General features: G+C 36.6%; 1 protein-coding gene across 1 annotated transcript in view; it reads left to right on the forward strand.

Moving 5' to 3' along the window:
• Positions 1 to 23497, forward strand: part of scarf2 (scavenger receptor class F, member 2) — an 86358-nt gene that overhangs the window by 1990 nt on the left and 60871 nt on the right. The window contains exons 2-5 of the mRNA XM_056457373.1: positions 17705 to 17763; positions 17850 to 17951; positions 20868 to 21387; positions 21959 to 22177. Of these exons, the coding sequence (XP_056313348.1) occupies positions 17705 to 17763; positions 17850 to 17951; positions 20868 to 21387; positions 21959 to 22177 (900 nt within the window). The remainder of the gene's footprint in view (positions 1 to 17704; positions 17764 to 17849; positions 17952 to 20867; positions 21388 to 21958; positions 22178 to 23497) is intronic.

Genomic DNA, 23497 nt, shown 5'->3' on the forward strand with positions numbered 1-23497 from the left:
TTTGAGTTGGGATAGGGGTTGGGTTATGTACAGGTTTGGTGGTACGGGTAGGTTTAATGGTGGGTTAAGGTGTAAGGGATGGTCAACAGTGTATTTATGTAGTTACAGAAGTTAATTACAGATGTAATTACATACAGGTATTTAATCAAGCATAAGTATACTGTAAATAAATCTATTTACACAATAGGTACATTGTAACGAATTATTAATTTCTATGTTGGTACATAGTAGTTAAGGACACTTAATATAAAGTGGGACCGAACATTCAATTGATGCCTTTTCCCAACATTCTTCAGAATATCTCATTTTGTGTAAAGAGAAGAAAGACATTTATTAAGTTTACAATAGCTTGAGTGAGAGAAAACGGTTAGTGAATTTTTAATTTTTGGGTGAACTATACTTTTACATACATCAAGTCATAGAAGCAAACATTTACGAAAACAAATAATACACAGAACAGAGGAATCAAACCCTGATAATACCACCGCCTGTATCTAGTTAGCAGGATATACAATAACTAATGTAATGGTGATTCCAGAATGTTTTCATATACTCTATGTCAAACTGGGACATGGGGGCTTACTGGTTAGCACTGTCGCCTTACAGCAAGAAGGTCGCTGGTTCGAGTCCCGGCTTGGCCAGTTGGCATTTCTGTGTGGAGTTTGCATGTTCTCCCCGTGTTGGTGTGGGTTTCCTTCGGGTGCTCCGGTTTCCCCCACAGTCCCCACATTTTTTTTGACAGATATTGTGAACGCGATTTGAGTTGCGATTTAATTTTGTAGTCGAGCCTCAGCTCAATAATCTGTAAGCCGTGGCAATAATTCTGCAACAGTTCTTAAAAATGACCTGTTTTTGTTGTGTCTGTGACTTTGAAACCAAAATATTCCCATATTACCGACATGCTGTCTTTCTTTGATATGAATTCGTCTATTAATGCTTCTGAAGCGGCAGACGCCATCATCCCACTTGTCCGCACTTTCCTGTTTGTTTTATTGTGGGCTTTCTGCATAGTAAAACGAAAGTGTGACCACTCAATTGGCTAGTAATGCTATCACACACAGACGGCAGTCACGGATTTGCTCTGGGCAGGGGGGGGAATTAAATAATACATATACATTTCATATCGCAGCCTCTTGCAAGTAACTAAACGCACGTTGCGAATGCGATTCAATTTCGATTAATCGCACAGCCCTAATAGTTGAATTGGATGAACTAAATTGGCCGTAGTGTATGAGTGTGTGTGTGTGAATGCGAGAGCGTATGGGTGTTTCCCAGTACTATGTTGCAGCTGGAGTGATATCCGCTGCATAAAACATATGCTGGAATAGTTGGTGGTTCATTCCGCTTTGAAAGAGACTAAAAAATATGGACGTAGTAACCGTGATATCACCCATAGGTTTCTGAAGAGCGCAAATGCATGCTACATGTGGGCCATTTTGTCAGCGCGTTATCGCGCCAACCCAAGGTAACCAAAAAAGGGCAAAAAGGCGCGTGTGAGAGGAGCTACAGATGCCTACTAGCATTTTTCTTAGATGGGCTTTTCTATGGGAGAAATGTTTAATACTTCATTATTTGTGATTCGGTTTTGTTCTGACCACATGTGCTTGGTTGTACACTATATCAATATGGTGTTTAGTCTGTTGAAAACACTGTTGTAATACATTGAGCCACTAAATATTGTTTTTATGATGTTTTTCTACAGGAGGAAAACGCTAATTACTTCCAAACACTTCAAATATAGTGTGTGTTAGTAAATGCAAGGCTATTTATGAAATCCAGGCATTACACTATGACAACGCTTCAGATGACTGTTCTAGAGCCTACAGCTAATCAATCTGTCAGATTCTGGAGTGCATTACAGGTCTAAAGACAATTATAAGTGGTAAATGATCTTAAAACAAATACATTTATAGAGATGGTATAAGTATATAGGAATTTCACTCATCTGGGAAATGGAGGCCACATGGATGGTTTGTGAGCACAATTAAGTGCACAGCATGCTATATAATCTGATAATTGTAAGAAGTAATTCTAAAAGGCAACTGACTGTGTAAAGCCACATAAAACAAAACAAAAATACGATGAACATGCCGAGTTCAGCGATTAACCAGCTGGAATTAGCTGAGGTGACGTGACGGCGACAAGCGAGATATATCTGTCACTCAAGTGGCCACGCCCTTAATTATGCAAACTTAATATAAATGAAACGGGTGTGTTATTTAAAAAAAAAAAAGTGTAATATCAGCTATATACACCAAAATGGTTCTTTGTACCAGGCTGTAAATACCTTTTTTTCTGCTGTAAAGTTGGCCGTTTAAACATTGGGGTCAACAGAAATCTGCTCTATTATGGAGCCAGGACTAGCGGAATTTCGATGAATAGCAGTCTCAGTAACTTCTGTATTAGCTTCACGAGGGAGAGCGGGATGTTGCTGCTTGGGTAACCCATGATAAGTAAGGGGCTAATTCGAAGGAAAACAAATGAATGAATGAATGAATAATTGACATTGGCATTTGCAGATAAGATTGTGTCTAGCAGAAAATGCATATTAATATGTCTAAATATTGTCAGTAAATTTTTGTGAATCGTTAGCTTCAAACTAAATTGAAAGTTGGTAATAAAATTGTCATTAGCTGTGATTTTCGTTGAAAGTCTTTTCACTGAAATGTTCTTGTTTGGTATAGGGAACCAAAAAAAACTTTCTGTTTTTGTTCTTCTTAGACCTATTCGTTTTTAAGAGTGAAGTTACCTACTTATTACACTGCCATTAAAAGGTTTTGGCTGGGATTTTAAAAGTCTTCTTTATACAGTTGACATGTTAAGACAATCTCTCGACATAGAAATCCAAAAAAGCAACAAATCAATAGGCACTTTTCAACTGCATGTTAAACAGCGCAGTTGCTTTGAATTCAATACAGCTCACTTTTGGGGTCTTTTCCTCTGCATTCCCTACCTAGTACTTGTTTTAGTACCACTTCAGTTGAAGTTCCAAGCAAGAAATATATGTTATTAAAATGTGCTGACCACGGATTGGTCAGAGAGAATAGTCACTATCAGCAACCTTGGATTTGCATCATGAGACACCAAACCTGCTATATTTAAATATCCAGCAGCAGTCACTCAAAAACACCATTATATCAGTAGCATCCTTTGCCTTTGTGTTGGGGATGCACAATGTATTGTCTTAGCATTGATATTGCAATGTATGGATGTGCAATAGTTACATTGCAGGACGTGGAGTGAGAATTATAGTTGACCAGGTTCACAACAGTTCAGAACACATGAGAATTATGGAGTCATTTCAGTTCAACCATTATAAAGTGGACATTTATACATTTATTCAATTGCTTGTGTTTTTAAGGCCTGTGTAAACACTAAGCGAGCTTAAAGCATTTGGGCACAATTTGGGAATTATTTTCTTTGTAGCTTTAACATAGATTAAATGTATTTAATTATTTACACAATGAAGAATATATAGCTTAATTATACATTTGATTTATTTCTGTAACTATTCTGTTCACAGCTCCTTCATTTGTGTATTTGCTCTACTTTATTTCTCTCTGCTTGTATTTTGTTTGTTATATTTATGGAGATTAAAATATCTAAAATTATTAAGTTATCTTGTGAAATATTACAATAGAAATCGCAGAAGTCAAAATAACGCAATGTACATTATTTTCCAATATCGTGCAGCCCTACTTTGTGTTGTTGGTTGGTTTGTGTCGTACGATCGTGTTTACGATAATGTCATGGCAGTAGAGATGGCACGACTATAGAAATGTAGCTATCCAAATTGACTCAATGACATTTGTATTCAAACCCAGGTGGACACAAACATTGAAAAATCCTGGTACCTGATTTGATTTCTTCAGTGGAGGAATTGTGACCAGTTGTGACCAGTGGATTGGAAAAATTACAGCTCAATAAAAATCAAACCATTAGCCTAAAAAACTAGAGGTTTGTTTTTTGCTTTAGCTATTTTTTTAGATGGATCTCATATCTGTAAGAACATTCCTTTTCTACCTGCATTTCTTAAAAATGAATGCAAAAATATGGTTTAAAGTTGCTAGAAGCATCAAGTGCATACCCATCTGTGATGTTCACGCCATGGTAACCCTATGACATTTCAGGTCTTATCAGGTCAGTTTGGAAAAAGTGCATTTATTTTAAAACACAGAAGATCTGAGGGTAATAAAACTGAACTTGACTCATAGAAGTTTTGAGTCTCTCAGGTTGGACCTCAGTTTTTGGATCCAAGCAGACCTGCGAAGACTTCCAGCAATGGTCTTTTAGTCAAACATTGTTATTTTGGTTGTCAAGTACTTGAACATGCCTATAGACTGAACATGTAATGTTCATGCACAGCATGACATCCATTTTCTTAGAATAGGCTTATCATTTTAGCTCAAAACATCACATGTTGATGTGCAAAATCACACATGCAGCATAGATGAAACTCATTTGAAACACATGAAATGCTTCATGTACAAATGGCATGGCATACTTGCAGATGACACAACTTAGCATCCAAGCGGGCATGTAAAAACGTCATCCAAAAATACGTCAAAAATGCACATCGATCTAATGTCAATTGACTACCCTTGTTATGATAACCAGCGATCTAGCGACTGCAGACCGCTGGTAAAATATGCAGATTTCTAAAGGACTACAAATCCGCCTGTATATGGACTACAAGTTCCAGTCATGCACCGCTCCCACACCTGTTCCTCATTCGGCAGATTACACACATTCACGGCTGGGAGCTGCTCATGAACTGATTACTAGGTCTATTTATACAGCGCACACAGACACATCAGGGCTGAGTCTTCCTAATTTGAATTTTGAACATCAGGACGTGTTTTCCTTTGCCTTGTCTTGCCGTGTTTGACCCTCACTGTGTTTAATTGATTATTCTCGTTTACTACCTGCCTTCTGACCACTCGCCTGTTATTTGACTACGACTCTGGATCCTCTGTATGTACCTGATTGCCCCTGTGTTGACCGTTGCTTGCCTGACTGTTCTTAATAAATCTTGCATTTGGATACACACTTGATTGTCAGCGTCCCCTTCACATTACAATCCTGAAACAACATCAAATTGACAACTAAAAATGGTGTCAAAAATGTCAATAAATGATTACAGGACTCTCCTTTAATTGAATTTTGATGTGTTTACACCAATGTTAGATGTCAATTTGACATTTTGACATCAAGTTTACATGCATTGTAGGGACAGGGTATATGCAGGAATTCTAAAGGTTATTTCAATACCTTTTTAAGACTTTTAAAAAACCTTCTCTGAATAATTTAAGACCTCATCGCCACCTAAAATTCTAATCAGTATCAAACCTTTAACTTAATAAACAGTTGTTAATAAACAGTTGTCATTAAATAAATCAACGGAGCACAACGATGCAACAGAACTCCGATAAGCTCAGAAGAAACAAAGCTTGAAAGGATCAATTTCGTGGTTGTTTTCAGCGACAGGCCTCAGCCACTGTTTGAAGTCGCCTTTCTCCAACCAGTAGTATGCAAACTTACATTTTCCCACTTTGCCATCTGTTTCGCTCTATGGTTTGGCTACATGTGGAGAGCGTCACATCATCTTTCCGCATTTGTTGCAAATTACGTGACATCACCCGAACCGAGGAGCTTGCCCGGACGCACCCCGGCCCGAACCAATCACGTGGATTAAACACGCCGTTGTTAATATTAGGAGATAAATAAATATATTTATGCTTTTTTGGAGTCAAACACTTTGGACAACGCTTGTACAAAATTCAACACCTCGTAAAAACGCAATCCAGACTTTTTTATATCTTTTAAGGGCCTTAATTTTCTCATAATTGATTTATCAACTTTTAACACTTCTTAAGACACCGCGGACACCCTGAGGCGACACGGTGGCTCAGTGGTTAGCACTGTCGCCCCACAGTAAGGGGGTCACTGTTTCGGGTCCCGGCTGGGTGAGTTGGCATTACTGTGTGGAGTTTGCATGTTCTCCCCATGTGGGTTTCCTCCAGGTGCTCCGGTTTCCCCCTCAGTCAAAAGACATGTGCCATAGGTAAATTTGGTAAGCTAAATTGGCCGTAGTGTGTGTGTGTGAATGCAAGAGTCTATGGATGTTTCTCAGTGCTGGTTTGCGGTTGGAAGAGCATCTGCTGCGTAAAACAAATGCTGGGTAGCTTGGCGGTTTATCCCACTGTGGCAACCCCTGATAAATAAAGGAACTAAGCCGAAGTAAAATGAATGAATGATGACATCCATTTTCTTATTAATGTCAAGATGTTAATCAATTTAAAAAGTTGTATAAATGTAAATTATTAAAGGAATATAATGACGAAGGTGATTGAAAAGGATAAAATGAGAAAGGTATGATGAAATTTTAATTAATGGCTGTTTGCAGTACTTTGTATTTTTATTGGGGGTCTATGTTATAAAATGTAAATGTACAAATGGAATCAAACATATGTCAAAGATGCCAAGAGGATAAAATATGTCTCATGCAAAGCTCATATGTCTCATGTAAAAAGAAGAGATAAGTAAAAGAAGAAATAAGTTTAAGTAATAGACGAATGATGTATGTGGTAATGGGGTTGGAAAATACAAAAAGCTTGTGCTTCATCCCGCTCCGTTTTCGACCATGCTGAAATGTATTTTTTGTTAAAGAATTTTTATGTATGATACTTCTGTTTGAAAATAAATAAATCAAATCAAATTATAATAACGTTTTGATGTGCAAAATCACTCATGAAACATTGATGGAATGCATTTGAAAATTTCATGTGTTTTACATGTGTTTAATAGTAAAAATGGCATGGCAAACTTTCCGAACTTGTCAATTGACTACCCTGATGTCAAAACAACATCAAATTGATATCTAACAATGGTATCAAAAATGTCAATAAATGATCACAGGACTGTAATGTGTCTTTTTACACCAACGTTAGATGTCAATTCATTCATTCATTCTTTTCTTAGTTCATTTATTAATCAGGGGTCGAACCGCCAACTTATCCAGCATATGTTTTACGCAGCGGATGCCCTTCCAGCTGCAACCCAACACTGGGAAAAACCCACACATTCTTGCATTCACACACATACACTATGGCCAATTTAGCTTACTCAGTTCACCTATAGTGCATGTCTTTGGACTGTTGGGGAAACCCACGTGAACACGAGGAGAGCATGCAAACTCCACACAGAACTGCCAACTGGCACAGTCGGCTTGAATTAGTGACCTTCTTGCTGTGAGGCGATCATGCTACCGACTGCTCCACTTTGATGCCAGATTTCAATTCGATATGTAAAATATATAATCCAGTATGCATTTGTCATTTGGAATTTAAGCTTTTAAAGGAATAACACGTCATGTAGTATAATAGTTTTTGTGTCGTTATTTTGGTGGTCAAAAGGACATCAATGTGTGGATGTTAAATGGACGTCAAGGTTTTATTCATTTATTCATTTTCTTTTCAGCTTAGTCCCTTTATTAATCCAGGGTCGCCACAGCGGAATGAACCGCTAACTTATCCAGCACATGTTTTATGCAGTGGGTGCCCTTCCAGCTGCAACCCATCTCTGGGAAACATCCATACACACTCATACACTACGGCCAATTCACCTGTCCCACATGTCTTTGGACTGTGGGGGAAACTGGAGTACCCAAAGGAAACCCACGCGAACGCAGGGAGAACATGCAAACTCTGCACAGAAACGGCAACTGATCTAGCTGAGGCTCAAACCAGCGACCTTCTTGCTGTGAGGCGACAGCACTACCTACTGCGCCACTGCGTTGCGGTCAAGGTTTTAAAATAAAAAAGCACATCAAAACTAGATGTCGGTAAGATATCAAGATGCATTCAGTGTTCTAATAATCCCACAAAGATTTCTTCACTTCAAACCAGAACAGCTGAATTTAGATGTACGCATCAACAAATCATGTCTGTTTTATCTTCCAGGCCATTTTAGGGGAATTCTACACAGTGTTAAGCACTCGATAGCTTACCCGATTGTTTAAAAGTTTGTTTACGTAGCGATTACTGGCTCCAGATGTTTATCGCTGTAATTCAGATCAAAATGGAAACCACCAGATACAATTCCGTGTGCATTTTCACAAACAGAGATTCTCAGCAACCACAGACGTCGACAGGAAGTCAGTGTGCGTTTTACTAAATTGCTCAGAATTTCCACACAGGACTTTATTGTTGCTGAATCAAGTTTGGCCCCCCAGCTGTTGACTGATGCTCAATTTCCATTTGTTTAAGCGGGCCGAGCTTCCCAGTCTCGCTGCGGTGCGCAAGCTCGCTTTGACAAAGAGCAGAGAAGTCAGGGCTGCGGTGTAGATCATGTCTGGGTAAGACACGCACGCATAGGCTAAACAAACTGTGACTGAAGCCAGAAAGCGGCCCCCACGCTTCAGAGGAAACAAAAGTGTGGACAAGGCCTCTCAGAGGTCACATGTGCTGGAATATGAGGGGCGGCATGTGTCTTATATCCAACGAGCACTTAGAGAGTATTCGATTTTAAAGGGAAGCCACTTGACAGAGAGATAGCAGGGGTAATTTAAAAGGTTTTTTAAAAGAAACTGGGAAAATAGGTTTGTTTTTTTTAAGCATGGAAGTCATAAATTGTACATATCTATAATTCATTCATAAATTCATTTTCTTTTCGACTTATTCAATTCACCTATAGCGCATGTCTTTGGACTTGTGTGGGGGAAACCCACACGAACACGGGGAGAGCATGCAAAATCCACACAGAACTGCCAACTGACCCAGCCGGGGCTTGAACCAGCAACGTTCTTGCTGTGAGGCGACAGCACTATCTACTGCGCCGCCAATGGAATAACATATTGCAGATAAAAGATACATTTAAGTAAAGCAGAGAGCTTAATCAAGATGTCACAATGGGCCTTTGTCCATAGTTTTTAATCAATTCCATTTATGTCATCAATGTCAATAGTTGCTCTTGTAAGAACAGATCGGTACGGTTACGGTTGTTTCGCCACTGAGCCTGGAACGGCGTGGCATAATTCAATTGGCCCGGAATTTTTGGCAATGTTAGACAACTGCGCTTAACTGTGCCGATAGATTCTGGCTGTTTCTCAATTCCAAGAACGCAGAGAACGGACTTGCGTTCTTGTCTTGCTAGGTCCCCTCAGAAGAACAATCTCAGGACACAGCGAGAACAGAGAACACGTCCTGTGAGAAATGAGATGCTGCGTTCTTCCTGATGGTCACGTGACCTTCACGTATTTTTAATAAAAAATTATTTAAACATTACAGCATTTATACAACGATTTATGGTCATTTTTATATTCACCGCTTTATTCAGGGAAACTTTTGAGATTAATAAGTGATATCTCTGAACTTTAATAATAAATCTGTATAAAATGCTGCGCTTCCCCCCTCCAGTCGTAATGACCTTTGGGACCTCTAGAGCAAGTTCTGTGCATAAGTCTGCATCGGTGCGTCCTCGATATCAAGAACACATTCGGGAAGTTTCACGCATCCTCCGTTCTTGCATTCTTGAGTTTTGTAGCTGAACTTTGGTAGCTGATGATGACGTTACACAAGAACACGAGGACGCAAGACCACTGAAGAACGCATATTGAGAAACAGCCTCTGTGTGTGTTGACGTCGCAGCTTTGTTGCCAAGCTACCACCAGTGTTGCCAGATATAGCAGACTTTTTCCAGCCCAAAAGCTGTCCAAAACCCACCCAAACGCACAAAAGAAAACAACCGCACAAAATATTAGATTAATATTTTATTAATTAACCTAGTTACTTTAACTGTCATAATTATTAACCATACAGCTGCCAACACCAGCAGCTACAGAGCCACAACATAACCGGACCACATTGAAACACTTCCCCCCTTTCCACCACACACTGTGCTACCTATTAGAGTATGTTTTACTTTTGAAATGGGGTTACATTTGAAATTAACTGCAGGCGCTGCGTGATGCGCATGGAAGCGAGGTTATATTAATTGTCTTCTTGCAGGCGGGGCAATAAGCTTCGGGGCTGTTGCCAACTACAGGTCTAAGACCAGTCTTTAAATCTTAAGTCCTCCAGCCAGAGGTCCGAAAACTTGCATTTCCCCATGTTTTAATTTAATTAATGAACGAAAGCGAGCTCACCAATATGGTTAGAAGCAAGCCAGCCAAATACCCAGTTTGTTTCCGCACACACGCGGGAATGAACACCACCTCACATGATATCTCTCGGGTTCTTATCTCAACATATAAATAAATCCACCCAAAAATTAGAATAAAGGCCTACACTTAAATTGAAAATTTATCCAAAAAAAAAAAATTGGGCTCGAAAATTGAATACCTCGTCAGATGACGTTTATTACTTTTTAATGCACTTAATTTTGGCTAATTTCATTTACTACCTTTTACAACCCCACGGACACCATGGATATCTCTGCGATTGTTACAAATTTTGTATTAATCTACAAATGAAGCTAAGTAAGATGCTAAGAAGGACTGAGTTTAATTTCTATTATATGTTGAGGCTTATGTGCATTTTGTATTTGGACTCATTGAGCAATTAAGTTACTTTTCAGACAACTTAGAAAAGTAATTTATACACAACTCTGATGCTGATGGCTAAATTTACCTGTTGTGCATGCTCTACATGAGGATTGTGAGGTGGTGTTGTAAGGGAGACATGGGTTCAAATCAGGCCATAAATGCATCCCAAACCCATTGCTCTCTCTTACTCCCATCATTTCCTGTCAAAAGAAAGGCATGTAAGAATAAGCTGTTGCAGCAGGCCTGTTGTGAGATGCTTTGAATAAAACATCCACCGCAGACACATGCAAAAAGCCAGCGGGATCATATGTGATGGATTAAGAGTAATTCACCCCCACAAAAAATGCAAGTTCTGTCATCGTTTACTCACCCGTATGTCACTCCAAACCCATGTGTCTTACTGTCTCCTGTGAAAGAAGATGTTATATATGACTCATCAACTATATTTCAATTACTCTGAAGCCAAGAGGAATAAACCAAATTTAAGACGTTTATCGCTGGAAATTTATATTCAAAACTGGAGAATGAAGAACTGCGAATGAAACTGAGATATAATGAATAGCATCATTTTAGCATATATAGACATACTGGATATTGGAATGACACGGTTATCTTTGGCCTCAAAAGCAGAACATAAAGCATTAATTTGCTTCACAGGTTTACTAACGGCTACGAGTGGTTTTCGCGCTGCTGATGCACCCTGCTACGCCTTGCATTTTTGCCGTCGCAATTGAAAAAAAAAGGTCAACCCTGATCGGAAAAGGCACGTTACGTCAGTCGCTTCTTTTTCATTCTTTAATCAAATGAAAGCAGAGCAGGGTTTATGTTGAGGTGACAGCAGTGTTTGTGTTGTCAAAACAACTACAGAGACTTTTGAAGATGGAGGGGAGACTAGTGGTCGCTGTTTCAAGTTATCCAAAGCTGTATTACTTTACAAATCTTAATTAATATTATTAAATATTACAATTATATCAACAGCAACAATACGCAGCTGATTTAGTCATTTCTTAGTGAAATAAGAAATATCGTCAACAAAAAAAGTCTTGTGCCTTGCGTTGCGTTGCATTTTTGGAACGTAAGAGCACGTCTGCTGTGATTGGCCGCACCAAATGAGGCTTTCATTTTACAGCTTATAAAACATGTATGCAAATTCATGCAATATCATATGTAAACAACAAACTTGTTATATGCTATAGTAGCCTATACTTTACAAAAAAGTCAACATATGAGCCTCGTCATTATCTTTCATTACACACAGCGCGCGCACATGAACCACGAGTGAAAGAAGAAATAAAAGCACACAAAGTTTAAGGTAAAATTAGATGGTCAAAACATAATCTTTGATGACTTCTATTAAAATGTTGACAGAGGCTTGTGATATAAGAATTAGAGAGGAGCATTAATTAAATGCATAGGCCTTTTTTCCGTGGAGTGATGGATTTAATGTAGCCTGCTATTTTCATTTGACGGTAGAAAAAAAGACATATGATGGAGGAAAAAACAGCTTATGCCGGTGCTTAAAAAGGATTCAGTCAGTGTTTTCGTTTTATAATCTAAATTTGTCATTTAAGTTAAAAACAAATCTAGGGCAGAACTATTTATTTTATTCTTTTTATTTAGTTTGTTCTTTTTTTCTACGCTGTTGGAAACACTGCAGGTGCGTGAAGATATTGTGTTATTGTTCTGTTGTTAATATGTTCGCATGTTAAAAAAAAATGTATTTTAAAATGCATTATTTAATGTGTCAGTCACATATTAGACACGCCAATTTTTTTCAATTAAATAATAATTTAATATTAATCTGACCAGTTAACGGTTAATATTCGGTTAACGAGCGGTGGTTGTTGGTTGGCGAAATTAACCGAAATGAGCATCCTTATGGGTTTCTATTGGGAGATTTTTGTCCTGAAAGTTAGAGTATATAAACAAAAATTGTATATATAGTGTGAAATAGATTTCTAAAAGAAAATGAGTGTGATATACAGCAGTGGTCACCGTGGACCAGTTAACGCTTGAAAATTTTACCACAGCCCAGGGGTGGGTGTACACAGATTGCGACCATCAACCATTTTCTCAAAGGAAAACAATCTGATAAAACATTGCTGCAACTCTGATACAAGTTTTATTTATGAAGAAAATTTAAAAGCACTGCAGTGTTTGGGTTTTCTGTGCTGGATATTATTGCCTGGACGGTGTGATAGTGTCACGCGGCGTGCCTGCATTGCTCCCATTAAGCCTCATTAACTGATGTGTTTTATGTCGTAGAACAAAACGTTAAAGTACCTTGAGTTTGTGTTGGCCACGAACCTTAAGCGATTTAACCGAAATCCCATTGAAAAAACCCATTGACTTTGGAATGAGGGAACCAGAACTGCTAAAATGCTAACTCGCTTCCAGGTTTTTGCATACAAATTTACATCACAGTTCCTCCACTCTATTCTCCTTGCTGTAGACCTACAAAGACCTGTGTTCGCAGCAGATCATCACCCAGAGCAAAGATAGCGACAAAGTTACTGCTAGTGTGAATGCGGTGTTATGCGCACAAGTCGTGCGCCTCCATTGGAAATAACGAATTTGTACACGGAAAATACACAATATGTGAACGGCCCCTAAAGCCACCGTCATTTATGATCTCCAGCAGTAGATCTTCTTGCACAGACATGCTGGATTCACCTGTTTTGTTGACAAAAAGGTTTGCAGATCCATTCCTTGGCAGATTGTGGGTCCTTTACTAGGCCTTTTCCTTTTAGCAAAGAAACTTTCAAAAGATGTCTGTTTCTTACTCATTTTGCTAGCTTGTGGGTTAAATGGACTATATGCACAGCTAGTGTTTTTCAGCCAATGATGAACTTACGGTAAAAGGCTTGTGACTTTAATGTCATGAGGTTCCTTTTACAGCATCGATGTTGTAATGTAATTCAAATACATTCAGTTAAATAGACTTAAGCATTAATTTGGTTGTTAAAGCATAAAAACAAATGAAAGACCATTTAACGCAGATGCCATCATTAGCAACAGGCTAGCGCAGAAACTCCATCGAAAATACTGGGGTAAAATTAATTTCCATATTTTAAAGACACAGCCATATAGCCTAAAACCAGCTACTCACTGAAGCCGAGCAGGTCTGAGCCTGGTCAGTTCCTGGATGGGAGGCCACATGGGAAAACTAGGTTGCTGTTGGAAGTGGTGTTAGTGAGGCCAGTAGGATGGCGCTCAACCTGTGGTCCTTGTGAGTCCTAATGCCCCAGTATAGTAAAGGGGACGCTATACTGTCAGCAAGCACCGTCTATCAGATGAGATGTTAAACCGAGGTCCTGGCTCTCTGTGGTCATTATGGACTCTCCACTCCCCCTAAAGCTGGTGTGTGGTGAACGTGCTGGCGCCGTTGTATCATCCAAGTGGATGCTGATACACTCTAAAATCCATGGGTTGTCATAAGCAAGGTTGGGTCAAATAGACAAACCTAATGTTGTGTTCAAATTTGTAATTACATTTAAATGACTTTTATACACTGTGATATAGCCGGGCTCGGATCGTTTTGCTTTCTCACTACAATCGATCCGCTCAAGAGTTTGTTTCAATCGAGCCGAGACCACCTCATTCAGGCGATCTCGGACCGATTGTTTCGGCACGGATCCGAGCGCGATTGCTGGTTTCACATATGCCAAATGAACCGCACTAACTGGGCAAACGAGACCGGTTTTGAAACAAAGGTCTAGGTGTGAAAGCACCCTCAGATGAATGCATTTTGGTTCTTTTCAACTTGTTTGGACCAAAGCAATCAGTGTGGTGTGAAAAGGACCCAAATATGGCAGAAAATTCTACAATGTATCATCTATTGCCCTTGGTCCGGACCAAATGAAGCGAACTACAGATGTAAAAGCACCCTAAATCTCACCTCTCTGAGAGCCTACTCTGCTCCAACAGGTCAGATGACCAAATCTGTTGTGATTGGTCAACTGTTTACACTTTGGGAAAAACAACCATTACTGAATTTCAGCTTTGAAGCATTTAAAGCAGCCAATGGAGACCACACACTGAAATGATGCAAATTTGTTAGAAACCTACATAGGTTTATACATGTTTGAATTACAGATGTCTCATATACCGACTTTATTTTAAAAGACTCATTTTCTTTGATCTTTAAAACCATGCAGACCTTTTACTTTCACAAAGAGCCTCATTACACACTACATGAAAGGTATTATTTTCATGTATTTATTCTGCAGTCCAGACTGTTTATTAGACTGCCTAATGCAGGACATTTGCGTCTCTAATCACATCAAGCTGTGGCCTTATTTTGGATCGAGCCACTCGTTGTTTCTGCACGTCTGACGATGCAGTGAAGTTATCGCTTGGAACGGCACGTCTGGTTGGCATGACTGCTGTCACTGAGAGGGTGGAGGCTGGAATGAATGCTTACGCTTGTGTTTGTGCGAGTCAGTGTATGTTCGCTATCTAAAACATCTGCGCTTGTGAAGTTCATGAGAAGCTCCAGATGGCATACAGACATATGCGATATTCCTCAAGAGCCACATGCTCAGACCGATCAAGGACAGTTGAAACTTTGGTCAGAGCATTTGTCACAAAACATGCTTAAAGGTGCCATATAATACAAATCTGAATTATTAGCCCCCCTGTTTATTTTTTCCTCTAATTTCTAAACATAATAGTTTTAATAACTCATTTCTAATAACTGATTTATTTTATCTTTGCCATGATGACAGTAAATAATATTTGACTAGATATTTTTCAAGATACTATTGTTCAGCTTAAAATGACATTTAAAGGCTTAACTAGGTTAATTAGGTTAACTAGGCAGGTAATTAGGCAAGTTATTGTATAACAATGGTTTGTTCTGTTGACAATTGAAAACAAATATTGCTTAAAGGGGCTAATGATATTGACCTTAAGATGTGTGTGTATATATACAGTATATATATATAAATATATATATATATATATATATATATACACACACACACACACACATGTATATATGTATATATATATGTATGTATATATGTATATATATATGTATGTATATATGTATGTATATATATATATATATATATATATATATATATATATATATTATTATTATTATTATTATTTTATTTATTTTTTTTTATTAAAAACAGCTTTTATTCTAGCTAAGCCAAAAAAAAAAAAAAAAGAATTTCTCCAAAAAAAAAAAATATTATAGGAAATTCTGCATAAAAAATAAATTAATAAATTAATTTTAAAAAAGCACTGCTAAACATCATTTAGAAAATATTTTGGCTCATAATTTTGACTTCAACTGTTTGTAGGACTCTTATTTTAAAAAGAGAAGTTTTGTGAAGCAGGCGGCCACACATCTCATCTATTTACAGCTTGCAAGAATGCAAAATGTGGGAAATCTGGATTATAAATGTATTCAGCACTCAGGATGCAACAATTAACCATTTTCACTATTAACCATGCTTTAATTCGTCACAATTAATTAATCGTAAAGGCTTCAACACCGCGTTTCCGCACGGAACAAAACTGTTGCAAATAAACAAAAGTTACGCCAACTGTGCGCTAGTTTCAAGTTCCGAGCTTGTACACCGAGGCTAATATGCATGCACACTTGATTAACTACACTGACAAAAACCATTCAAAAATTATTCCTTAAAATTATTAATTTAATTATTAATAATTTTTTTTTTTTTTAATTAATGGGTTGTAAATGTATTTGGCTGAATTTAAACAAACAAATTAAGCTCAACATTACTAAATTTAATTTGTTTAAATTCAACTCATATAAATAGTTTGCAACAGTTTTGCAGAAAACTTTTTTTTCAGTGTGTGCCTGAGGCTATTAACTAAGGGTCATTCACATATTGTTTAAAAAAATTATAATCGACGCTCACGATTTCCAGGCGAACCTAGTTAAAAGAATGCTGCGAGCGCACCGCAAGTCATGTGACAAGAACTGACCAATCAGCTTTATAATTTGTATGGAATATACACATCTCTACTCCAATGAGAAAAAAAATACCAAATGAAAATACCAAACAATTTCATAATATAGTTGATCAACAGTGCCGTCCAGACAGAGGTTCAGCAGCCATTGACTACATTTATTCTCTTTAAAAGGGAAATACTTAGCTAATATGATGCTTAGATTTACATTAGACAAACACTATTTTTTATTTATTCTTGTGTTTATTTATTCATTCATTGTTCTGTCATTTATTTTCAGTGTAATCTTTTAACTTAAGTTTAAATGACGAAAACTTTTTTTTTTCACTTATTTTTAGGTCCAAAGAGAACTGGACTAATTTTGTTTTTAATATTATTTTGTGCTGTATTAATTGGTCTTGAGCAGTAGGAACACTTATAAAATACAAGGAGTTTTCATGTGATTTTCTTAACTAGTAATGTTTTGAAATTAATTAACGCATAATAATTGTGATAACCATGATTATCCCTGAGATAATCATACAACCAAAATCTATAATCATTGCATCTCTATTCAGCACCCCTTGAAATTTGAGTTTGAGTTTGTTATCGTGTCACATGCCTTAAACACTTATATTCTCCAGTTTACATATATGTTGCCTCAATACAAACATATGCAGCAAATTTCACAATGTCCATGTTAAACTAATGACGATGCATTTAAACAGACCTAATGCTAAGTGTTTAAGGCATGTGAAACGATAACAAACTATAAAACGCATTTGTTTATGCAGAAATTATATCCAAAAATAATTCAGATATTAATTCCTGTCTATAATTTTATATCTGAAAAAAATTGAAACAGTTTATGTTAACAGCATGTGTATTTCATAATGTATCATGCTCTGTAAGTGTGTATGAGTGACACTGACAGGAGCTGCAGGGGCATCAGAGCAGAGCTCAATTTTCATGACCATTCAAAATATGGTTTAAACTGAGCTTTTTTTTTATTATTATTATTATTCTAGAAGTAATTCTTGTGGTTTTAAATGAGCATATAAAAGCGTTTCTGGAGAATATTTGCTCTTAACTAAGCCACATACCTACTATGTAGATTTTGAATAACAGATTACCACATTGCATCAATGCACTCTATGACACCTTTAATGAGTCGTGCTTCCAAATATCAGCTTGTTAAATTTTCAGTAACCAATAAAATCATCTTATTTGTAGGTCAGCAGGGTTTACGTGTTGCAGTGGATGGGCACAGCAAGGCGATGAGTGTTTAACGCGTAAGTGTCATTTTTCTCAATGTTAGGTCACTTTCTGAGTGTCACTTTACTTGATGTACATCTTGATTTCGTTCTTGTCCTCTCAGCTCTCTGTGAAGGTAACTTCACGTGTAATGAAAACGAGGTTTGTGTCCGACCAAACGAATGTCGCTGCCGTCATGGATATTTCGGGGCAAGTTGTGACACAAGTAAGTTTATTTATTTATTTATTTTCAGAGTAAAGTTTATAATCCATCATGTCATCACATTTTGTTCTTTTGGCCTACACTGGGTTGTTGTAACCCATCATTTGGTCAAATATAATAAAAAAGCAATTTAAATTTAATTACAAAGTTGTACACAAGCAAGGTTGGGTCAAATGGACTAACCTAATGTCATGACAACCCAGGGATTTTAGAGTGTATCAGTTAGTTAATGTAATTTTACAAACTGTTATTAAGAATAATGTCATATATATGCATTTAAAAATGTTATTTGCCTGATTGAGGTATACAAATATATATATAATAATATAAATACGTCTTTAAGTTTTTATATAATGTGTACAAATCATAAATTACTTTTTTTATATTAAATCTAAAGGCCTGTTATGAAAACAGTCAAATGCTTTAATGCATCCCACTTCAAATGAAAGACAACTTATCAAAATTCACAAAATTTACTTATTTTGCTTTTTTTTTTATTACTTAAGTATTAGGGTTGGGCGATCTCGACCAATTTGGCATCATCGCACGATGTCTAATGTGAAACATCGCGATAGACGATGGCATCGTTTTTAGAGGCGGTGGTGAATTAATTCTTTATGAATAATTAAATTCATAACGATTTAATGATTTGTAGCCTACCGTTTTCAACTACCTGACCCCCGTAGTCTTTGTTTTACCCATAAACAAATCATAAATAAATAAAAATAAGTTACACACAAATTAACACCTATCAATTACTTTTTCCGCGGGACTCTTGCATGAATAGGCAGAGTGATCTGTGTTGTTATAATGGCGCTGACAAACTTTGTTGGTAAAAAAGGTGCACAAACAACAGCAACCAACCAACAGAATCTGAGGTTTTCACTAAAATTACTAAGTACAAGCGTGAAAGAGAAGAGTCTTAGATAGAGACCAGATGAATTACATATCAAGTTTAACAACTATAGTGAGAAGCGATCCAGTTGTACAACCTTGATAAACTGTCTGACGTGCACTGCTCTCTGGCGTGTTGTGCTCAAAGCACCCGCTGACTGCTGGAGCTCAAACTTCAACGGAGATCTTTTTAGAAATGCTAGATGAAGATCGTTTTCATTCTAAAATGGCTTTTTAAAACTAAGACGTATTAGTGTAAACGGGGCCTAAATGTGTATTTTTCACGAGCGGAATGCTGCTGCGACGAGGACAGGGTGGAGGATCGCAATGTCAGCTCAGCATAGTGATGTCTATCAGCGGTGGACGATGGCATCGTCTATCGACCCAACCCTATAAAGTATAAATCGAATCATAACTGTTATCTTTTTATACATGTTTCACTGAAATATAACTCATAGTTGAAGAAAAAAAAATTGCATTTATAATTAATAATAATATTACAAAAGATTTCTACTACAAATAACAGCTGTTTCCTAATTATATTTCACAACATTACTATTTCTACTGCACTTTTAATCAAATATATAAATCAATGCTGCTTTGGTGAGAATAGAATATCTTTAAAAATATAATAAAATGTCCTCAAGCCTTTAAAATGAAGTCACTAATGATAAGACTTTTATGCAAAAATGTATGCAGTAGTGGAAACATATGTGTAACGAACAGCTCTATATAGTTAAAATAATAAGATTAAGAAAATGGATTTATATAATAGTTAAAAAGATCTGAACGTCTATAACTGTCACAGTCACCAGCAATATAGCCCATGCAGATCGCTGGACAACTACAAATCTGCCAGCGAAAGAACTACAAGGTCCAGTCATGGACTGTTTACACACCTGGCCTAGATCCTGTCTGGTTGCACTACTGAAGCTGCTCAAAGGCTGATTACAAGGACTATAAAGACAGCGTGCACACACACACTGTTGCTGAGTTTTGTTATACTATTTGTGAAGATTACGACATGTTTAAATTTGCCTTGCTTTGCCCTGTTTTATTTACCCTCGCCTCGCTTGTGTTTACTTTGTATTCTGCCTGCCTATTGACCATTCGCCTGTGTCTTGATCACGACTCTGGATTGCCTGTATACATCTGCTTGCTCCTGTGTTGACTGTTGCTTGCTTGTTGCAATCTCTGCATAATAAACCCTGCATTTGAATCTGCACTTCCTTGTCAGCATCACTACACATTACAATAATGTTATTAAAGGGATATTTCAGCTAAAACGAAAAGTTCTGTCATCATTTACTCACCCTTAACCTTGTTGAACATATGAAGCTATATAAAAATGAAAAGTATATTTGTGTATTTGTGTGTGTGTGTGTATATTTGTATATATATACAGTATATATATATATATATATATTTGTATATATATACAGTATATATATATACAGTATATATATATATATATATATATATATATATATATACACACACACACACACACATAATAATATTAAAAGGAAGCTATAAAATATTATATTTGTGCATATACCTTAGATAAGTAAGTACTGAAGCCAAATCTGGAGCTTATCTAACGAAATAACTTACGATAACGGTCCAAAAACTAGTACAGCCAAATTTATATTATAGAAAAATATTAAATACAAATTTTACAAGAGGAAAAATCATGAAGCAAATAAGTAAAACATTTGTTGAAATTTTGTAGGTTGTAATTTTTTTTGCCAATATTTTGCTTGAATTTAATTGCATTATCTTAACTTCTAAATAAGCTTAGTGACTAAAATATTATTTTAATAAATATATCTGTTTAATAAATCTGTTTTGTTTAAATGCACCAAAATACATTTCCTATATTCACTGAGAAATGGATAAACATATTAATTTAAATATATATAATATAATAAATAACCCATTTAGCTCCCTAATTGCACAGTAACGCTCCTCTTTTGCTTGGACGATATAATCTAAAACCTGTGCATATTTTTTTCTCTCCCCCAGAGTGTCCGCCTCAGTTCTGGGGTCCAGACTGTAAAGGCATGTGCACATGTCACCCTAACGGTAAGTGTGACGACGTGACCGGGAAGTGCACATGCTACTCAAACCGCTGGGGCGAGAACTGCGAGTACCCCTGCAACTGCCAGAGAGGAAAGTGTGACCAGGAAACGGGCAAATGCACCTGCCATGTGGGTTTCTGGGGGCCGCAGTGCAACAACAACTGCTACTGCAGCATCAACTCAGTGTGTGACCAAAACACAGGCCGCTGCATTTGTAATCCCGGCTGGTTCGGGAGAAACTGCGGCGCTCAGTGTACGTGCAATAATTCACCCTGTGAGCAGTTCACAGGCCGCTGCCAGTGCCGAGAGAAGCTTTGGGGTCAACGCTGCGAGCGGCAGTGCCAGTGTGGGCATGGAAAGTGTAACCAGGCGGATGGATCATGCACCTGTAAACCCGGATACAGGGGGAAGCTGTGCCGTGAACCATGTCCAGCTGGACTGTATGGACAGAACTGCAGGAACAAGTGAGGAAACATTTTATACAAATCTACCTGTGTTTCTATACACCTCTTATATGCATTATGAAATACTGCAGAAAAAACACTTAATGAAAACACCAAGATGCCCATACATCTTGAAAATGTACATTAAACAATGTATGCACACAACAGAGTAGGATAAACTCTTTGGGTTCTATTTTAATGATCTAGGCGCAAAGTCTAAAGCGCATGGCGCAAAAGCATTAAGAACGTGTCTGAATCCATTTTTGCTATTTTAAGGACTGGAAAATACACTCAGCGCCCTGGCGCATGGTCTAACAGGGTTGAGCTTATTCTCTTGAGTTATGGGTGTGTTTTGAGCATAATGTGCATTAAACCAATCAGAATCTCATCTCCCATTCCCTTTAAGAGTCAATTGCGTTGCGCCATGGCGCATTTGCTATTTACTTGGCGGACTTTGTAAGTAGAAAAACTGAACGCAAATGCAAATTGTCATGAATAATTTGCAGATCTTTAAATTCAAAAGGTTTTATAGCTTTACCTTGCTTTCTTTGTTTTTGGCTGACCGTACGTGCTCCCTCTTCCCTTGTTTCAGATGTGGTCACTGTAAAGGTCAGCAGCCCTGTAAGGTGACGGAGGGTCACTGTGAGACCTGTGAAAGTGGCTGGAACGGGACCAAATGTGATCAAATCTGTGCAGGGGGCTACTTCGGAGAGAACTGTAAAGATCAGTGTCCACCATGCAAAGATGGTCACTTCTGCAACCGCATCGATGGAAAGTGCTCACACTGCAACCCCGGCTGGATTGGAGACCGGTACGCTATCACTATAGATAAAATTACTGTTCAGTTCAGTAAAATAAATAAATTAAATTAAATATTAAATTAAATTAATAAAAGAAAAAAAGAAAAAAGAATAATAAAATAAAATAAAATAAAAAATAAAATATAAAATGAAATATAAAATAAAAATGAAATTAAATAAAATAAATAAAACATAAAATAAAATAAAATAAAATATTAAATTAAATAAAAATATTACAATAAATTAAAAAATGATAAAATAAAAATAAAATAAAATAAAAAATAAAATATAAAATAAAATATAAAATGAAAATGAAATAAAATAAAAAATATATAAAATAAAATGAAATAAAATATTAAATTAAATAAAAATAATACAATGAAGTAAAAAATAATAAAATAAAAATGAAATAAAATATAAAATAAAATGAAATAAAATATTAAATTAAATAAAAAAATAATACAATAAAGTAAAAAATAATAAAATTAAAATAAAATAAAAATAAAATAAAAACAAATTTGTATACATTTTAAATGTATTAGAAAACTGAGGAGGGATACTGACTAAGAAGGAACTGTCCCTGCTGTCAATGCTATTTATTTATACACAAAATGTTTAATGTGTGTTAATTTATTACCAGATTATAAAAATACCAATAATATGAAAAAAAATATATTCTTTTGCACAATCTGGCATTTCAACACCCAGATTTTGAAAATGCTAATGGTAAAGGAATTATAAGAGTAAAAAAGTGCATTGAATGTAAACAAGCAATTTATACATCAATATACCACTATTCAATTTTTTGTATAATCATGTATTTTTGAAGCAAGTAAACTTTATTGTCCTTGACAGGAAATTTGTTATGGGCATCACCATATTGCTGCAGACATACATAAACACACCTGATTGAGGACACAATCCTCTCGCTAGTGGATTAAAATATTCATCATCCCAACAATTTTCCATCCTGACTTTAAGAGGTGCATCAGCTTAGATTTACACTGTAAAGATAGGTTGACAAACTACACTGTGATAGCATACCCGACAACGCTTTCAAGAACAGCTTTATAAAACAACAACATCAAGTTTCTTGTTATCTCCAAAGAAGCGAAAAAAATACAATCTCTGGTGTAAATGATAGCAATTTCTATGCGTTTTCCAAGAACTGTCAATGTAAATGCCCAAGTACTTATAGGTCTCTGACTGAGTTAAAGGATGGTCACCTATACACTTTGGGTCAAATACCATCTGTTTTCTTAGTATTTATTTTTAGCTTAATTTTTATCACACCAATCAACAAACCTGCTAATTTCTGATGGTAGATAACA

This window comes from Danio aesculapii, chromosome 5, assembly GCF_903798145.1.
Source record: "Danio aesculapii chromosome 5, fDanAes4.1, whole genome shotgun sequence".
NCBI classification, from domain to species: Eukaryota; Metazoa; Chordata; class Actinopteri; order Cypriniformes; family Danionidae; genus Danio; species Danio aesculapii.